We start from the raw sequence: 16798 nt of genomic DNA on the forward strand, positions 1-16798 counted from the left end.
TATATTACTTCTGCTCTCTTTATGCTGTTGCCTTAAAAATATCTCCTATGATCTAAATAATTGTCATTTACATTACATAGAATTAAAAAAAAAAAAAAAAACTCCTCCAAGGAAGCATATCTAAGCAGAATTATTAAAAACAGTGTTGTTGTTGGGGGGTGTCGAGTCAGTTTCAACTTAGCTTATAGGATAGAGTACAGCTGCCCCATAGGGTTTTCTAGGCTGTAATCTTTATGGAAGCAAATGGCCAGGTCTTTCTCCCACAGAGCTACAGGGTGGGTTCGAACCACCAACTGTTTAGTGAGCCACTGAGTGCTTAACCACTGTGCCACCAGGGCTCCTTGTTAAAAGCAGCAAGTCCACATTATCTTGTTACGTTAAACATCAACGCAACCCCCACCAGAACGTGTAAGAGAGCAAGTGCTGTTGGCTTTACCAATAGCCTGGGATGAGTCCACCATGGGTGCTTTGGATACTGGCGTCAGCAGACTGAAGAGGTGCAGGGTCAGGTCTGCGGTGGTGAGAGACGTGAACCCTTTCAGCAGCAGCTGTTGCAGCCCTGAGAAGTCAGCCCACTTGAGCTGCGCCTGGAGTTTCTCAAGCTTTTCTCGGGTCTCAGCTTTATCCAGTGGCATATGAGCCAGAAGTCTACTCAGGAGTCTTAGGGCCATTAGGTATTCAAACTCAAAGTCAGACTCCATCAAGGCCACCGTGACCCAGAAGATGGTGGCCAACAGGTTGGTTGGATGGTTGATGTGGGATGGGTCGGTCAGGCTGTCTTTCAAGGAAGATGAGCTCCTGGCTTTTGAGGAGAGGCCTTGCTGGGTACAAGCCTGGATTCTGTCCAGTGTAGCGCTTCGAGGTGGGTCTGAAGATCGGTCTATGACACCGAACTTCTTGGGGACAGAGAAGCTTCTCTGGTGCCGGCTGCGTTCTGCAGTAGCTGTGCTGCCACTGGCAGTTCCTGGGTTCACATTGAGTTGTCCTGTGCTCTTTCTGCTTGCTGTTAATTTTGCACTAGAGCTTAAATCTGGTGATGATGAGCTGGGTATAAAAATAAATACATTCATTAGAATGTCAACATGCTTCAGTGAAAAGCCAACATTTTCTAGTGCACCGAGGAACGACAAGGGCAGGAAACCATTCTTTGGAAACCCTGCTTTTTAAGTTGATTTCTTTCTCTTTATTCTTAAACTGAAAGCTACGGAAAACAAAACTTAACAACACTCACAAACAAAACAAAACAAAACCCAACATTGACTTGATCTTATTGAAAGTCTATAGAAATCATCAGTTGGCCTTAATGTTGACTGATATTTCATTTACCTTTTGTTTGAATTTGGGTAGGGGTAATTATAAAATGGGTTAATTCCTGATAGAATAAAGAGCAGAAATTGAAATGATGTTATCTAGAAATAAGAAAGTAAATATTTGTGTCGAAGAAAAAAATTTTTGAATCTATAAAAGTTTATGAAAATGATTTCTAAGCTTGTTTCACGCAGAAAAGATAAAGCTCTTTATCAACATTCTTGCCAAATGTTTTGTTTAGATAAAACTGTAAATTTATGTAGGTAAATATGTTTGATGTTAGCAATTACACCAAAACTACCCACTCTTAAAAAAAATTCAACTTAAAAATGGAACCAGATCCAATGCGATATAAGAAAATGGCTCAATTTCAAGCATGATGAGCTGAATTACACACATGAGATACAGGATTGTGAATGACCTGAAATGGGTTATTAAACACTGGCAGGAGCAAAAACAAAACAAAACAAAAAGATCTTAATGTAAGAAGTTCTTTAAAGTCAACACTTATTTCAACTGTTTTCATGGTCATGGTTCAGATAAGTTTTGTATGTATTTATTTAAAAAGAAGATTTAGCTTTAGTTTCTGTTTACCAATATGATAAACAGGATAATAATTACATAACATCTGAAAAAATGTTCAAAGATATAAAGAAGGAAATTAAAAACCACTAATTTTTAAGACTTGTATTATTTAGGGATAACATATTGCTATCTATCTGGTGTTTAAAAAATATATATATATATACATATACACTTACTGCTCACTGACAACCTCATCTGCTATTTCACATTTACAGTAATAGTGAAAAATCTGCTATATGACTGTTTTGCCCATTAATGATGTACGTCTGGCAATAACAAATGCCGAGGTGTGAGGCAAGAGTAACACTGGCTGTGATGATTAGGGTTCTGTGTCAACTTGGCTGGGCCATGATTCTCAGTGGTTTGGCAGTTATGTAATGATATAATTTGGCAGTTTTGTAATGATATAATTCAACAATTAAGTAATGACGTAATCTGGCAGTTATGTAATGATGTAATTCAGCAGTTTCATAATGATGTAGTCATCCTCCATTCTTTAATCTGATGTGATAATCCTTCATTTTCTCATAGCACCAATTTTCACCTAACGACCTGGTCTTTAGAACCTAACCATGTTGATAAGTAAGAAGGGGTGTATACATATGTACATACATACATATATATACATTATATATACCTATATATAGCGTGTGTGTGTATGAGTTGTAGCTTTCATTTTAATTTAAGAAAATACCATAAATATTTTTCATGTCATAAAGAGCCTTCAAATCTGGATTTGTTCTTTCGTCTTTGTCCAAAGTCCCTGCATTTCCCAAATATTGAGTATAGTATCCTTGATTTCAAAATGCCATTAGGTGGATTCTCACCGAGATAATACAGCCAAGAGATCGCTGTTCTTCAAGCAGTCAGACAAGTTATCCACGGCCGCTTCCAAGGTCAAGAGTGCTTCCATGACATAACCCTGCCAAACATGCAAAGCCAACGTTTTTTAGTGCTTATGTCTACTGACTGTGCGCTTCCTGAAGGTCAAGTTAATAAATGCAAAATTGACTCAGATGATGTTATAGAAAGCTAGGCAGCCATTGCCGCCTAGCTTTGACTAAATCTGAAAGTAATTCATAAGGGTTCCATGCTCAGGAAATTCAGATGGCTTAGGAGCTGGCAGAAAAACATAAGATTGACTTCCCCAAGTCTGAGGTCCTCAGCACATCATCTACAGCAGGGAGGCAACAGGCTGAAGGTGGCTGGCACGGCCCCTGGCTGGGGGATGGAGGGTCTTTGAATTGTGGCGTTGAACGTCTGAATGTCGGAGACTGAGAGGTGGAGTATGGGAAAGGTGGTCCTCAGTGCCATTTCCAGCAGTATGCCCACGGCCAGAAGGAAGACAGGAAGCTAGGGGCTACAGGCGTGCAGGCTTCCGGATATGTGGTAACATTTCTTTTTTTTTAGTTCTCTGAATTTTTTTTTAAATTGTGCTTTAAATGCAGGTTTATAGAGCAAATTCATTTCCCATTAAACAATTAATACACATATTGTTTTGTGACATTGGTTGCCAACCCCATGACATGTCAACATTCTTCCCTTCTTGACCTTGGGTTTCCCGTTATCAGCTTTCCTGTTCCTTCCTGCCTTCTCGTCCTTGCCCCTGGGCTGGTATGCCCATTTAGTCTCATTTTGTTTTACAGGCCTGTCTAGTCTTTGGCTGAAGGGTGAACCTCAGGAGTGACTTCATTACTGAGCTAAAAGGGTGCCCGGGGGCCATACTCTCGGAGTTTCTCCAGTCTCTGTCACTAGTAGGACTGCTCTTTTTGTGTGTGTGTGTGTGAATTTGAATTTTGTTCTATATTTTCCTCCAGCTCTGTCTGGGACCCTTTATTGTTACCCCAGTCAGAGCAGTGGGTAGTGGTAGCCAGGCACCATCTAGTTGTGTGGACTCGGTCAATGCAGGAACATTTCTGATGGCAAAGAAGGGCTTGTTCTGACTCCCAGAGCTTGTAATGCCCTTGGCTTTCAACTTGCCCAGCTCCCCAATCTCTGGGCTCTATCTACAGAGTCATTCTTGTGGCAGCTACATTCTTCATTACTTCTTCAGCTCTTCCTGATCTCCTGGAGGCTAGCCATACAAAAAGTGGTGGTGTTTCGCATGGATATGAGCGGGACTCCTGTCCTGGGCAGGGAAATCATACAACAGCATCCTAGGATGGTGGCAGAAACCAAAACATGACAAGCAGACTCCTTCCTCTCCCACCCCCTCAGAAACAAAACAAAAACAAGAAAAACCAACAACAAAGGAACCACTAAAGGATTTTCAGTTGCTGGCTTGAGTAGAACAGAGTATCTGTTGGATTTCTAGAACAATTCTCCATGGAGTGATTTTTAAAAATGTAAAAGTCAACCTCTAAAAAATCACCTATATGAGACCAAACGGTCAACGATGACTTTAACACAAAGATGAGAATATAACGGGGCAGGGAAACTAGATAAATGGAAACAGAACAACCAGAATGGAAATAATGGCATGCTCACACATTGTGAAGAATGTGACCGATGTCACTGAACAACTTATGCAGAAATCGTTGAACAGGAACCCAAACTGCTGTGTAAACCTTCACCGAAAACTCACAGTAAAATATTATTTAAAATAAAGAGTCAACCTCTAAGGGAAAACAACGAAAAAAAAAAAACTACAAATTGTGCACGTCCAAATGGCTGGAGCAATTGGTGAGAAAAAGAAGGCTTAAAGAAAGCCATTCACACCTCATCTTTGAAAGGGAGAGAAGAAGGATGAGCCCAGGGGCCCAGGGCCTTGTCTTGCATACCTGGATCTCATCTCCATGTTCTCCGATCACCTCCACCAACCTTGAGAGGAGGTCGGACAAGGCATGAGCTGACAGGGGCTGCTTGAGAGCTCTGAATATCTGGAAGGCTCGCCCCGCACAGTGCCTGGAGGAGCTGGCCAGGGCCGTCTGCAGCGCAACTTCACTCAGGTGCTGCTCCAGATGGAGACCTAGGCCAAGAGGAGCCCAGACAACAGGTCAATGCCCCAGCCGCAAACAGGGGCACCCAAATTACCTGTAAATTTAAAATAGGCTACGTAGACAGGGCTACATGCTGGAGATGCTTACTTAAATTCATCATTTTAAAATAAAAAAAACAAATCTGGAATGCATCTTAGAAAATGGCATAAAACACCAAACCAAACCCACCGTTGTCTTGTCAGTTCCGACTCAGTGACCATATAGGACAGAGCAGAACTCCCCCATAAGGTTTCCAAGGCTGTAATCCTTGCGGAATTGACTGCCACAGCTTTCTCCCACGGAGCGGCTGGTGGGTTAAACCCCTGACCTTTTGGTGAGCAGTGGAGTGTTTAACACTACACCACCTGGGCTCCTTCTTAATCCCATATAAGCAACTGCAGACTAACGAATGGATCATGTTTCAATTTTTTTTTTTTACCTCTTCACTTTTTCAAAACACATTTTCCTGCTTCAACCACCTGAGACATGGACGTTAAGCCCCCAGCAAGGAAAACCAGCTTATTTAAGTCACGACGACCCTGAAGGACAGGTTTGTATTGGTAGAACTGCACACCCTGCCACCACCATGACAGTGTCCTTTGGCAGAGCAAAGGAAAGTGTCCCTTGGATGCCCTGGGAGCCTACAGTTCCCAGTCTGCTGTGCTGGCGGGTGTGACCAGGGGTCGGAGTTCAGGAAGCGTGGGACGCTCCATTCCAGCCTGGCTTGTGGTCTCCTGCTGCCTCCTCCTCCTCACTTTCTCTCGTCCTCTGCCCGCTGGCTTGGTGTGGAGGACCCAACAGAGGCCTGTGACCATAGGGGAAGGCAGAGCACCAGGACTGAGGGTCCTTCAAACACCAAGTGGAAGTTGCCATTACGTGCTGTCGAGTATATTTCAACTCAAGACAGTAGAACTGCCCCATAGGGACTTCCAGGTTGTCACCTTTACAGGGGCAGATTGCCAGCTCTTTCTCCTATGGAGCCGCTGGGCAGGTTTGAACCATTAGTAGCCAGTCGCCTAACAACTGCATCACCAGTGTTCCTTCCCACGTGGAAGGCTGCCTGCCTAATACCCACATGGAAATGCTATGTGAGCCCGAAGTAGCCTTCCAGTGTGGTAAGCCTCCCTTTGAGCTTTTGGGCTTGTTAGTTACAGCAGCTAAGCCACCCTGCCTGATAAAAGTGTTTCTAGGAACATATATTATTTTGGTGTGTGTGTGTGTGTGTGTGTGTGCTGTTAATGGGAACAGACCTAACACAGTGATGTACAAGGAAGGAAATAATAATAATAAAAATCAAACCCAAATCCACTGCCGTCAATTCTGACTCACGGCGGCTCCATGTGTTACAGAGTGAAATTGCTCCACGGGGTTTTTTGGCTGCAATCTTTATTGAAGCAGATAGCCAGCCCTTTCGTGGCATCACTGGGTGAGTTCAAACTACCCACCTTTAGGTGAGTAGTTGAGTGCAAACGTTTGCACCACCCAGGGACTGTGCAATGGGTGAAAGCAGCTTGGTCACAGTGTGGAAAAACTTAGATTCTAAGCAGTTTGAAGCCCCTTCTGAGAATATAGTATAGGGTACTCACGTATTTGCTCAGTTTTTATTATCTCCACGTAACCAAGGGTTTTCAACAAATTAACGGTCCACATACAAACAGTACATTTCTCCCTTTGGGTTGTGTTTAACTGTTAAGTGATTTCTAAGTAGAGGACGGTGGTTAAGAGCGCGTTCCTTAGAAACCTTGTGGGGCAATTCTACTCTGCCCTATAGGGTCCTTATGAGTCAGAATCAACTTGACAGGAATGGCTTGGTTTTTTATTTTTAAATTTTAAAGAAATTCCAAAGGGGAAACTCAAAATAAGAAATGGCAATCCTATTCCTGGAGAAGGAGCCCTCTTGGAGCGATGGTTAAGTGCTCGGCTGCTAACTGAAAGGTCCGCGTTTCGAACCCACCGGTGGCTCCGTGGGAGAAAGACCTGGCAATCTGCTCCCTTAGACTACAGCACAGGAAACCTTGTGGGGCAGTTCTACTCTGTCGCATGGGGCTGCTATGAGTCGGGACGAACGGCACACAACAAGAACATTCCTGGACAGATTTTCCCATTCCAGTTTATCAGCCTTTTTCTGCTTTATAGTAAGTGTTCTGTGACAATAAAAAGACATGTGGCTAATCTGAGCTGTTTCACTCCGTGAGGTGCGCTCATTATCAGAGCAGCTGGGAAAGCCAGTGAGCAGAGCCTGCGTCTGCAGCCTGGTGCTTGGAAAAAGGCAGAGAGAGATTTTCCACCTCACTGAGGAACCAAATGCAAACTTCACACCCCAACCAGCCCAGGCTAAGAGGGATCTAAAAGGAACTCAGCTGAAGAGAAACAAACGTTATTATTCTTGTTGTCGTTGCTAGCTGCCGTCGAGCCAGCCCCTGATTCATGGAGACCCCGTGCACGATGTAACAAAATGCTGTCCGGTCCTGTGCCATCCCCATGATCAGTTGTGGGTCTGACTGTGAGATCCACAGGGTTTTCAATGGCCGGAAGTAGATCGCCAAGCCTTTCTCCCTAGTCTGTTTTAGTCTGAAAGCTCCGCTGAAAACTGCTCAGCACCATAGCAACACACAAGCTTCCACTGACAGACGGTGGTGACCGCGCACAAGGTGCATTGGCCGGGAATCGAACCCGGGTCTCCTGCATGGAAGGTGAGAACTCTACCACTGAGCCACCACTGTCCCCATTACGATGCTGTTGTGTGCTGTTGATTCTGACTCATAGCGACCCTATGCGACAGAGTAGACTTGCCCCATAGGGTCTTCTAGGCTGTAATCCTTACGGGAGCAGATCACCAGGTCTTTTCTCCAGTGGCGGGTAGGTTTGAACCCGTGACCTTTTGGTTAACCATTGTGCCACCAGGGCTCCTATTATGATGCTAAGTAACCAAAACAAAAACATTGTTTTTCAGTCAATTCTGACCCATAGCAACCCTACAGGACAGAGTAGAACGGCCCCATAGGGTTGCCAAGGCTGTAAATCTCTACAGAAGCAGACTGCCACGTCTTTCTCCTTCGGAGCAGCTGGTGGCTTCGGGCCTCTGAGCTTCTGGTTAGCAGCCGAGTGCTTACTAGTCCAAACAGGAACCACGACGTGTTCCGAATACTGAGCGGCATTTGCAGACGTACGTGTTCTAAAATGTAATTATCAGCAAACGCTTTTAAAGCCAAAAACATTTTACCACAAATTCTTTTTTTGAAAAAGTTGGTTTGCAAGGCTGGTGCTTGATAACAGCCAATACATGAGATTTATTTCTCAGGGTCTTTTTTTCCATAAAATTAATATTGTGGGCACAGTTTAATTCTAGTAAGACAGAAGTCACCCTGAAGACTAAGGTGCGCCTGACCCAAGCCACGGTGTTTCCAATCCCCTCATACGCATGTGAAAGCTGGACAATGAATAACGAAGATCGAAGAAGAGTTGATGCCTTTGAGTTGTGGTGTTGGAGTAGAATGCTGAATGTACCGTGGACTGCCAAAAGAACGAATGAATCTGTCTTGGAAGAAGTACAGCCAGCATGTTCCTTAGAAGCAAGGATGGCGAGACTGCATCTCACATACTTTGGACATGTTGTCAGGAGGGATCAAGTCCCTGGAGAAGGACATCATGTGTTAAAGTAGAGGGTGAGTGAAAAAGAGGAAGACCCTTGAGGAGATGGATTGACACAGTGGCTGCAACAATGGACTGAAGCATAACAACGATTGTGAGGATGGCACAGGACCGGGCGGTGTTTTGTTCTGTGGTACACAGGCTTACTATGAGTCGGAACCAACTCGATGGCACCTAAGAACAACAAGAAGGCAAATGAATCAAAGAGAACAAGTGACCCTGGGGAAATTATTTGATGGTACAGAATGCACGTGGACACAGCAGTAACTGTTACTCAGTTACGCGGCATCTGAAATAAGCTTCACCAGTGACACAGTTAAATATGCTTGTGTGATAGACGCAGACCATCGAGACCATACACACAAGATACTTAGTCACGTAGGGGGGAAGGGAGCCCTGGTGGTGCGGTGGTCAATGTGCTCAGCTGCCATGCTGAAAGGTCAGTGGTTCGAACTCACCAGCCGTTCCATGGGTCAAAGATGTGGCAGTCTGCTTCCGCCTTGGAAACCCTGAGGAGCAGCTCTACTGTCCTATAGGGTCGCTATGAATCAGAATTGACTCAACAGCAATGGGTTTGGCTTTTGTAGTCACGTAGGGAAGGAACCCTGGTGGTGCATCAGTTAAAGTGCTCGGCTGCTAACCAAATGGTTGGTGGTTCAAATGCATCCGGCTGCACCGTCCAAGAAAGACCTGGCAATCTGGTCCCCAAAGATTACAGCCCAGGAAACCTATGGGGAAGTTCTACTCTGCCATGTGGGGTCGCTATGAGTCAGAATCGACTGAACGGCACCAACAACAACAGTTGTGTGTGGAGAGAGAACTCCATCATGGAAAAATGCTGAAAATGGGGTTTGGAGAAATAGGGTGAAGTACCTGATTTGGAATCTTTAAATACGGATACAACATGGCGTAGAAAGTTGGTGAGCTGTTCAGCACTCTTTGAATTTTGATTTTTGGGTGTGATGTCTTCATGGCACCAAAGTGGCCCAAATGCCCTGAAATGAAACACATAAAGTATCAGAAACATAACTACCATTTGATATTTTTAAAACCATACAAGCAGTTCTAACTGCAGAGGTGCAATATAGTTTTCTAAAATGCTTCCTAATTCATTTGGGGGTAAACTTTGCTCTTACAAACCTTACCAGTGCACTGAAAACAGATGCAGCTACCTTATGGAGACATATGACATTTCTGTGAAAAATTAAAACCTTCTCAATTCACCAAACAGTGTTTGGCACAGAGCAGGTGCCGTGTGTTTGTCAAGTAGGATGATACAGAATGTTAAATAAAATGTACAGAGACTATATTCAAACATGATCCATGCACATATTACATACTGTTGATAGGTGCTGTTGATAGGTGTTGTCGACTCATAGTGACCCCACGTGACAGAGTACAACTGCCCCATAGGGCTTCCTAGGCCCTGGTGGTGCAGTGGTTAAGCACTTGGCTGCTAACTGAAAGGTCGGCGGTTTGAACCCACCAGGCGCTCCGTGGGAGAAACGTGCGGCAGTCTGCTTCTGTAAAGGTCACAGCCTAGGCGACCCTGCCTACGGGGCAGTTGTCAGGATCCACTTGAAGGCAAACAGCAGTATCCTGTACACGCACAAACTCCTTCCCATTAAATTCCATGTTGAGCAGAACACTCTGAATCATTAATTGAAGGAAGAAAATGTTCTCTTCCAGTTAAAAAAAAAAAAAAAATCATGCGAGATATTAGATGACATGTACATAGACTATACTTTGAGGACTTAAGTCCCTGAGAAGGAAGACCAAGCCCCAGGTGACAGGTCAGCAGGCCTTTATGCAAACACTCGGCCTGGGCTGCTAGAAACCCTAACTAACCGTTAAGCTGACTGATTAATTAGAAGAGTCAGAAGACCTGAAAGTAAAACAGAGTAGCTAGCTGGTTTTTTATTGTGATTTATTATTTGATTCCTTTCTTGTCATGTTCCGTGCTGGTTCTGGTTTCTGACTTCCACATATACATGACTCTCTAGACTCCTAGGGCAGACGGTGGCTACCTTGGCACCTGCTCTGGGCTCGACCATGGCTTATAGCTTTCCAGAGTGATGCTCCTTGCCAAGTCTCAGAAGTCCCATCTCCTGGTAACTCTGCTAGATAATTAAGGTCCTGCTTACCACGGGTGCTACCGTCTTCCTGTGTCTGCTGCATCATGGTTATTCTCAGAATGCCCCTGCCATCAACTGTGACGTCAGTGGGATCTTGGACAATGTCTACCAGCATTGGCCTTTTACACAGACTCCCGAAACCCACTGCCGTTGAATCAACTTCAACTCATAGTGACCTTGTAGGACAGAGTAGAACTGCCCCATCGGGTTTCCAAGGCTGTAATCTTGACAGAAGCAGACTGCTGAAGTTTTCTCCTGTGGAGGGGCTGGTGGGTTCAACTGCCAACCTTTCAGTTAGCAACCGAGTGCTTAAGCACTGCACCACCAGGGCTCCTTTACAGGGACTCCAGCAGATGCCATATAGGAGAGAAAAACGGGCTTTGTTAGAACTTCGAGCTCACTGTTTCATCTGTGTGGCTGACAGTGTTGGGACTCAGCAACGCGATTTGGCCCCTCATTACCTGGTTGTCAGAAACTCAATCAGCTTGTTGGCCTTCTCATCCGTCTCCGCAGCTGTGTCCACATCTTCCACCTCTTGGGTCATCTGTGGGAGATTCCCGTTGCTGCCTCCCAGGCTGATGCTGGACGAGGTGGAGCTGGAGCTCAGCCCCGAGTCGGGCACCGGGGAGGACTGGTGCTCTCTCAGGAAGTCGAAGCCACCTGGTAGGAGAAGGAGGTCAGAGGGTCGGCAGCAGGCTTTTGGGGGGCTGGGAGGTGAGCACAGACAGGCGCAGCCAATTACGTTTTTCTGGAGAAAATACTCGATTTAGGCACTAAGGAACCAGTTGCCCTTGAGTCAACCTTGACTCATGGGGACCTCATATCTGTCAGAGTAGAAGTATGTTTCATAGTGTTTTCAGTGGCTGATTTTTTGGAAGTAGATCACCAAGTCTTTCTTCTGAGGCACACCCGGGTGGACTTGAACAGCTAATCTTTGGCTAGCAGCTGAGTGGGTTAATTGTTTATACTGCCCAGGGCAACACACGCGCGCGCACACGCGCACACACACACACAAACCCATTACTGTCGAGTCGATTCTGACTCACGGTGACCCCATGTGTGCAGAGTAGAACTGCTCCGTAGGGTTTTTAAGGCCATGACCTTTGGGAAGGAGATCACCAGGTCTGTTTTCCAAGGTGCCTCTCGGTGGGTTCGAACCACCAACCTTTCAGCTAGCAGCTGAAGGTGTTACGTGTTTGCACCACCCAGGGACCCCGACTTAGGCTGTAGCTCTGATTAAACGAGACCCATGTGCTCTCCTTGCCTATAGAGTCAGTTGCTCTGCTGTGTACACCAGTGTATATGTGGTAACACGAAGGTGGTGTGCTGTTTCTTACTCTGGTGTTTTTATCAGTTGATGCTTTCTTGCAAAAGAATTGGTGTGTGTGTGCATGCGTGTGTGTGTGTGTGTGCATGTGTGCGTGCAGGTAGATGTGTGCACAGGCTGAGGAACAGGTCAGCTATACACTGGCCCTGACTGTGCTGCTAGTAAATGATTCTCAGGTATTAGACTACCTAAAAAACAAACAACGACAACAAAAACTCGTTGCCGTCGAGTCGATTCCGACTCATAGTGACCCCACAGAACAGAGCAGAACTGCCCCACAGGGTTTCCAAGGAGCACCAGGTGGATTCAAACTGCCAACCTTTCGGTTAGTAGCTGAGCTCTTAACCACTGCACCGCCAGGGCTCTCATTAGACTATTGAGACAAGTGAAATGATAACCCTTTTGAGGACTGCTGTTGTCGTTGAGTCGATTCCAACTCATAGCGGCCCCATGTGACAGAGTAGAATCGCCCCATAGGGTTCTCTAGGCTGTAATCTTTACAGGAGCAGATCTCCAGGTCTTTCTCCTACAGAGCCGCTGGGTGGGTTCGAACTGTCGACCTTTTGGTTAGCAGTTGAACACTTAATTGTTGCACCACCAGGGCTCCCTTTATTGAGGGTACCAGTAAGTTAATGGGTGAGGAATTACATTACGTGTAATGTTTCTGAATAAATACACTCGGAAGCTTGATTATTATATGTTTATTAACGTATTTTAATAAATATGTCTCATGGTATTCAAAGAAACATGCTATAAGCAAACGCTATGTATTTTCCACGATGTTTGGTTAACATTTGGTATCTCTGAGTGTGTCGTGGTCTGAACATGTCTACACTCAACCATTCCTTCCCCTACTTAATTATCGGAGCAAGTTCATAGTCCTGTGTGTCTGACAGAGACACTGGCCCAGGAGTGCGGAGCCCTGGGCTTGGGGGTCATCTCTGCCGCTTACTGTGAGACCTCGGAGACGTTATAGAGCCTCCCTGTACCTCTGTTTCCTATTGCGCAAGATGAAGGCAGTAATTGGTATTACACAGGTTTCTAGTGCAGCGCTCTGGTGGCACAGTGGTTAAGCACTTGGCCGCTAACCAAAAGGTCGGCGGTTCAAACCCACCAGCCGCTCTGCAGGAGGAAGATGTGGCAATCTATTTCCATAGAGATTACAGCCTCGGAAACTCAATGGGGCCGTTCTGCTCTGTCCTGTGGGGTCGCTATGAGTTGGAACTGACTTGACAGCAATGTGTTCATAGTTGGAACTAGATGCTCATTGAATGTTTATAAAAAGGGGTCTTTCCCATGCCTTTTATAAAGCTATTCAATGTGTATTATAGATTTAATCATTTTCACTATCTGTTGCGGGCTTTCTTCCCCACTTTAAACCATTTTATGCCATATTAACGGTATAGAGAATGTAAAACTGATGCACTCAGATACACAGCTTAATGGACATTACAGTTTTTCTTAGCCTAAGGCCATACACTTCATGGACTAACCCTCATCCTCAGGAATTAGAATGGCTTGTCACAACTCTTCAGGTTCTTTTAAGTAAGCATCTGTATAGTACAGAGAGTTTTGTGTCTCTGAGAGGCTACTGATGGGTTATTTTCAAGGAAGTGTAAATTGGTTCAAAATAAAGGGCTTAAACTGAGGTCCCATTAACACCCACTGCCATAGCATCAATTCTGACTCATAAAGACCTGTAGGACAGAGTAGAACTGCCCGCTAGGGCTTCCAAGGTAAATCTTTATGGAAGCAGATTGCCAGGTCTTTCTCCCGTGGAGCAGCTGGTGGGTTTGAACTGACAACCTTTTGGTTAGCAGCCGAGCGCTTAGCCATTGTGCGACCAGGGCCCCTAAACTAAGGTCGGCAGCCCTTAAGGCTCAGAGCTAATAATGAATTCATATCTCCTTTCCAAAGAAATCTGTCAGAAGACAAGACCGTGCTAAGTGACAAATGAAAGGATGCTGAGCACACCGAAAACCCATTGCTGTTGAGTCGATTCCGACTCACAGTGACCCTATAGAACAGAGTAGAACTGTCCCATAGGGTTTCAAAGGAGTGCCTGGTGGATTCGAACTGCTGACCTTTTGGTTAGCAGCCAAACTCTTAACCACTGTGCCACTGCTGAGTGTAAGCAATGAATAAAAGGTGTGTTCTTTTCAAAGTAATGAGGGAAGTACAAACTGACATAGAAAATGCCACATCATATCCAATGCCCATGTAAAAAAAAAACAAACAAAAACAGTTCCTAAACTCTCTTAACTGGGTAATCTTTATTATCATTTTAAGATACTTTAAATATTTTGGTTCTAAATGAAAACCATGGATCAACCCTTTCTGGACCATTTTCCATGAACAGCTTCGCATGGCAGAGTAATTTCTTTGACTCAGCTAATAGCTTCTCTTCCCATTTCTAAGGAGAAACTTTTGGTTTTAAAACAGCAATGGTTTTTAATAGGCTCCCCACTGATGGTGCCTTGTAGAAAAAAGTCAGGCATTCCCTGCAGTGAAAATTCCTTCAGGAGAACTAGAATGTCCATAAGAGATAAATCTGGCTCCTTGACCATGGCTGCTCCCAAGGCGGTAGACAGGGTCACTGTTTCTGCATTCTCATCCTTCAGCGCTGTTGTCTGATGCTCTTGGCCAAGGGGCGTTTTAATTTAGGATGCATAAGTAGGAACATAAGGAGCCCTGGTGGTGCAACAGTTAAGTGCTCAACTACTAAGTGAAGGGTTGGCAGTTCAAACCCCCCCAGCAGCTTCTTGGAAGAGAGATCTGGTAATCTGCTCGCATGAAGATTACAGCCTAGGAAGCCCTATGAGGCAGTTCCATTCTGTCACATGGGGTCGTCATTGGTCAGAATCAACTAGGCGGCACCCAACAACAACAACCACAGTAACACAGTCAGTGAGAGCAGAAACCATAACAAGAATGAGAAAAAATATATTAAAAAACACTCAGTAACGAAGTGGAATTTCGGGAGGCACATTAATGTCAAGCGAAACGGTACGTATTTATCGTGCTTTGATTTCATCGTTTGGGAAGCTAGAGGTAACAGCATCAGAGAGCTAACCTGGGCTCCACTGACGCCTTCAGTTACCTTTGAGTTTGTGACTCTGACTCCGACTCTTGTTACCTGTGTAGAGGTACTGGGGCTGGTACGCTGGCTGCACCGTCAGAGTCTTGGCCTCGCTCATCTCTCGAGTCTGCAGCAGCACAGAGGCAATGGCGTGGAAGCTGCTGTCGCAGGACAGGGCAATTAGGAGGTGGAGGAGCAGTTTCTTGCTGTGTTCAAAGACCTCAGGCCGGTAGTGGTCCAAACCTGGGGCAAAACGTGGAATCTCTTAGTGTAAACAAATTTTAAGCTGGTTTACATTCCAAGGATAGTAAAGATTCCAAGATCCCCGGGAGGAACACCTTAAAAGGATGTTTCGTTTTCTTTGTGATTGTTTGTGCTACCAACATGAAGAAGTTGGGCTTTGGAAAAATAAAATGCTCCCTCCCTTTAATCAAAGGTTCTCAAAATGTGACGGGTGGATTTTTCCTGACCTCTCTGTGGCCTTTGAAGTTGTTAGCATTCCTCCCCCTGTGAACGTTCTCTTCCTTGGGCCTCCCCGTTACTGCAGGGTTCCAGTGTTACTATCTCTCTCTGACCAAGCTTTGAGGCTTCTCGGCTATTTCATCTTCCCATTTTTTTTCTACAACTCGGGTATTTCTAAAGCTCAATCCTTGGTCCTCTGTATTCTACATTGTTTCTCTCTTCGCACTCTGACTACGTTACATGGCCTTAAATTTATCACCTCTTGCCAAAGGCCCAACTTATTTTGGCTATTTTTATGGGTATAATATTTGATATTTACATTACAGTAATAGGACAATTCTGAACAATGACGGATCAACTGAAATTTAGAGGAGATGTCACAAAAAGGCAATGAAAAACTGAAGTGACTAAATGTTTCTGAAATGAGGCAAGTGGGACGTCAAGGTAAAAGGAAACCTCTGTGGATTGCCTGTGTGTCTGTGACCCTGCTGGCTCTGACGCCTCTCGGATCCAATCTTACCCAAGAAGACGGCGTGAAGTAGTAACGGCAGATGAAGGGCCCAGTCTTCTCTCACACTGTGATCCACCACCATCTCCGTCATGAAAATGACAGCAATATTGCACCTGATCAATGGAATGACGGGATTAGTGCAGCCTCTGCAGAGGGTGGAAGAACACTGATACACCACGGATACACAGTTACGTACAACCCTTAAACCTTGTGGAAGAATTATGCAGGGCTCGTCGTATTCCAGGGAAATGCGGTTTCACTTCTGAGATGTCATAGGGTTCCACATCAAGAAAAAACACCAGCTGAGTTAATTACACAACGGAGAGTGTGCTGCTGCTGTTGCTGGGTGCCGTCAAGGCCGTCAAGTTGATTCTGACTCATAGCGACCCCATGCGACAGAGCAGAACTGCCCCATAGGGTTTTCTAGGCTGTAATCTTTACAGGAGCAGATTGCCAGGTCTTTCTCCCGAGGGGCCACTGAGTGGTGGGTTTGCACTGCCAACATTTCAGTTAGCAGCCAAGCGCTTAACCCAGGGCTCCTGTTGGACAGTGTACTAGTCATTAGATAGAATGAGTGAAGGGTGATGAGAAATACAAGACATGGTCCCGCTTTTCAAGTTCCTCAAGGTCTAAAAAACATAACAATAAATACACATATCAAGATTGTATGAATTCACAGGGTCCCAAGGCAGCTTGGCACATTGGTTAATATTCTGCCAAACTCTGCCAACATGGCAGTCAGCCATGGCCCTATTGATTTCA

General features: G+C 45.1%; 1 protein-coding gene across 11 annotated transcripts in view; it reads right to left on the minus strand.

The window, feature by feature from the left end:
- The window catches only part of FRY (FRY microtubule binding protein), a 401382-nt gene that overhangs the window by 66154 nt on the left and 318430 nt on the right, over positions 1–16798 (minus strand). For all 11 annotated transcript variants that reach the window (XM_064269940.1, XM_064269933.1, XM_064269932.1 and 8 more), the window contains 7 exons: positions 16046–16149; positions 15121–15306; positions 11119–11317; positions 9396–9517; positions 4674–4861; positions 2721–2815; positions 437–1044 (listed from right to left, as the gene is read on the minus strand). In XM_064269940.1, coding sequence (XP_064126010.1) covers positions 437–1044; positions 2721–2815; positions 4674–4861; positions 9396–9517; positions 11119–11317; positions 15121–15306; positions 16046–16149 — 1502 coding nt within the window. The remainder of the gene's footprint in view (positions 1–436; positions 1045–2720; positions 2816–4673; positions 4862–9395; positions 9518–11118; positions 11318–15120; positions 15307–16045; positions 16150–16798) is intronic.

This window comes from Loxodonta africana, chromosome 17, assembly GCF_030014295.1.
Source record: "Loxodonta africana isolate mLoxAfr1 chromosome 17, mLoxAfr1.hap2, whole genome shotgun sequence".
Lineage (NCBI taxonomy): Eukaryota > Metazoa > Chordata > Mammalia > Proboscidea > Elephantidae > Loxodonta > Loxodonta africana.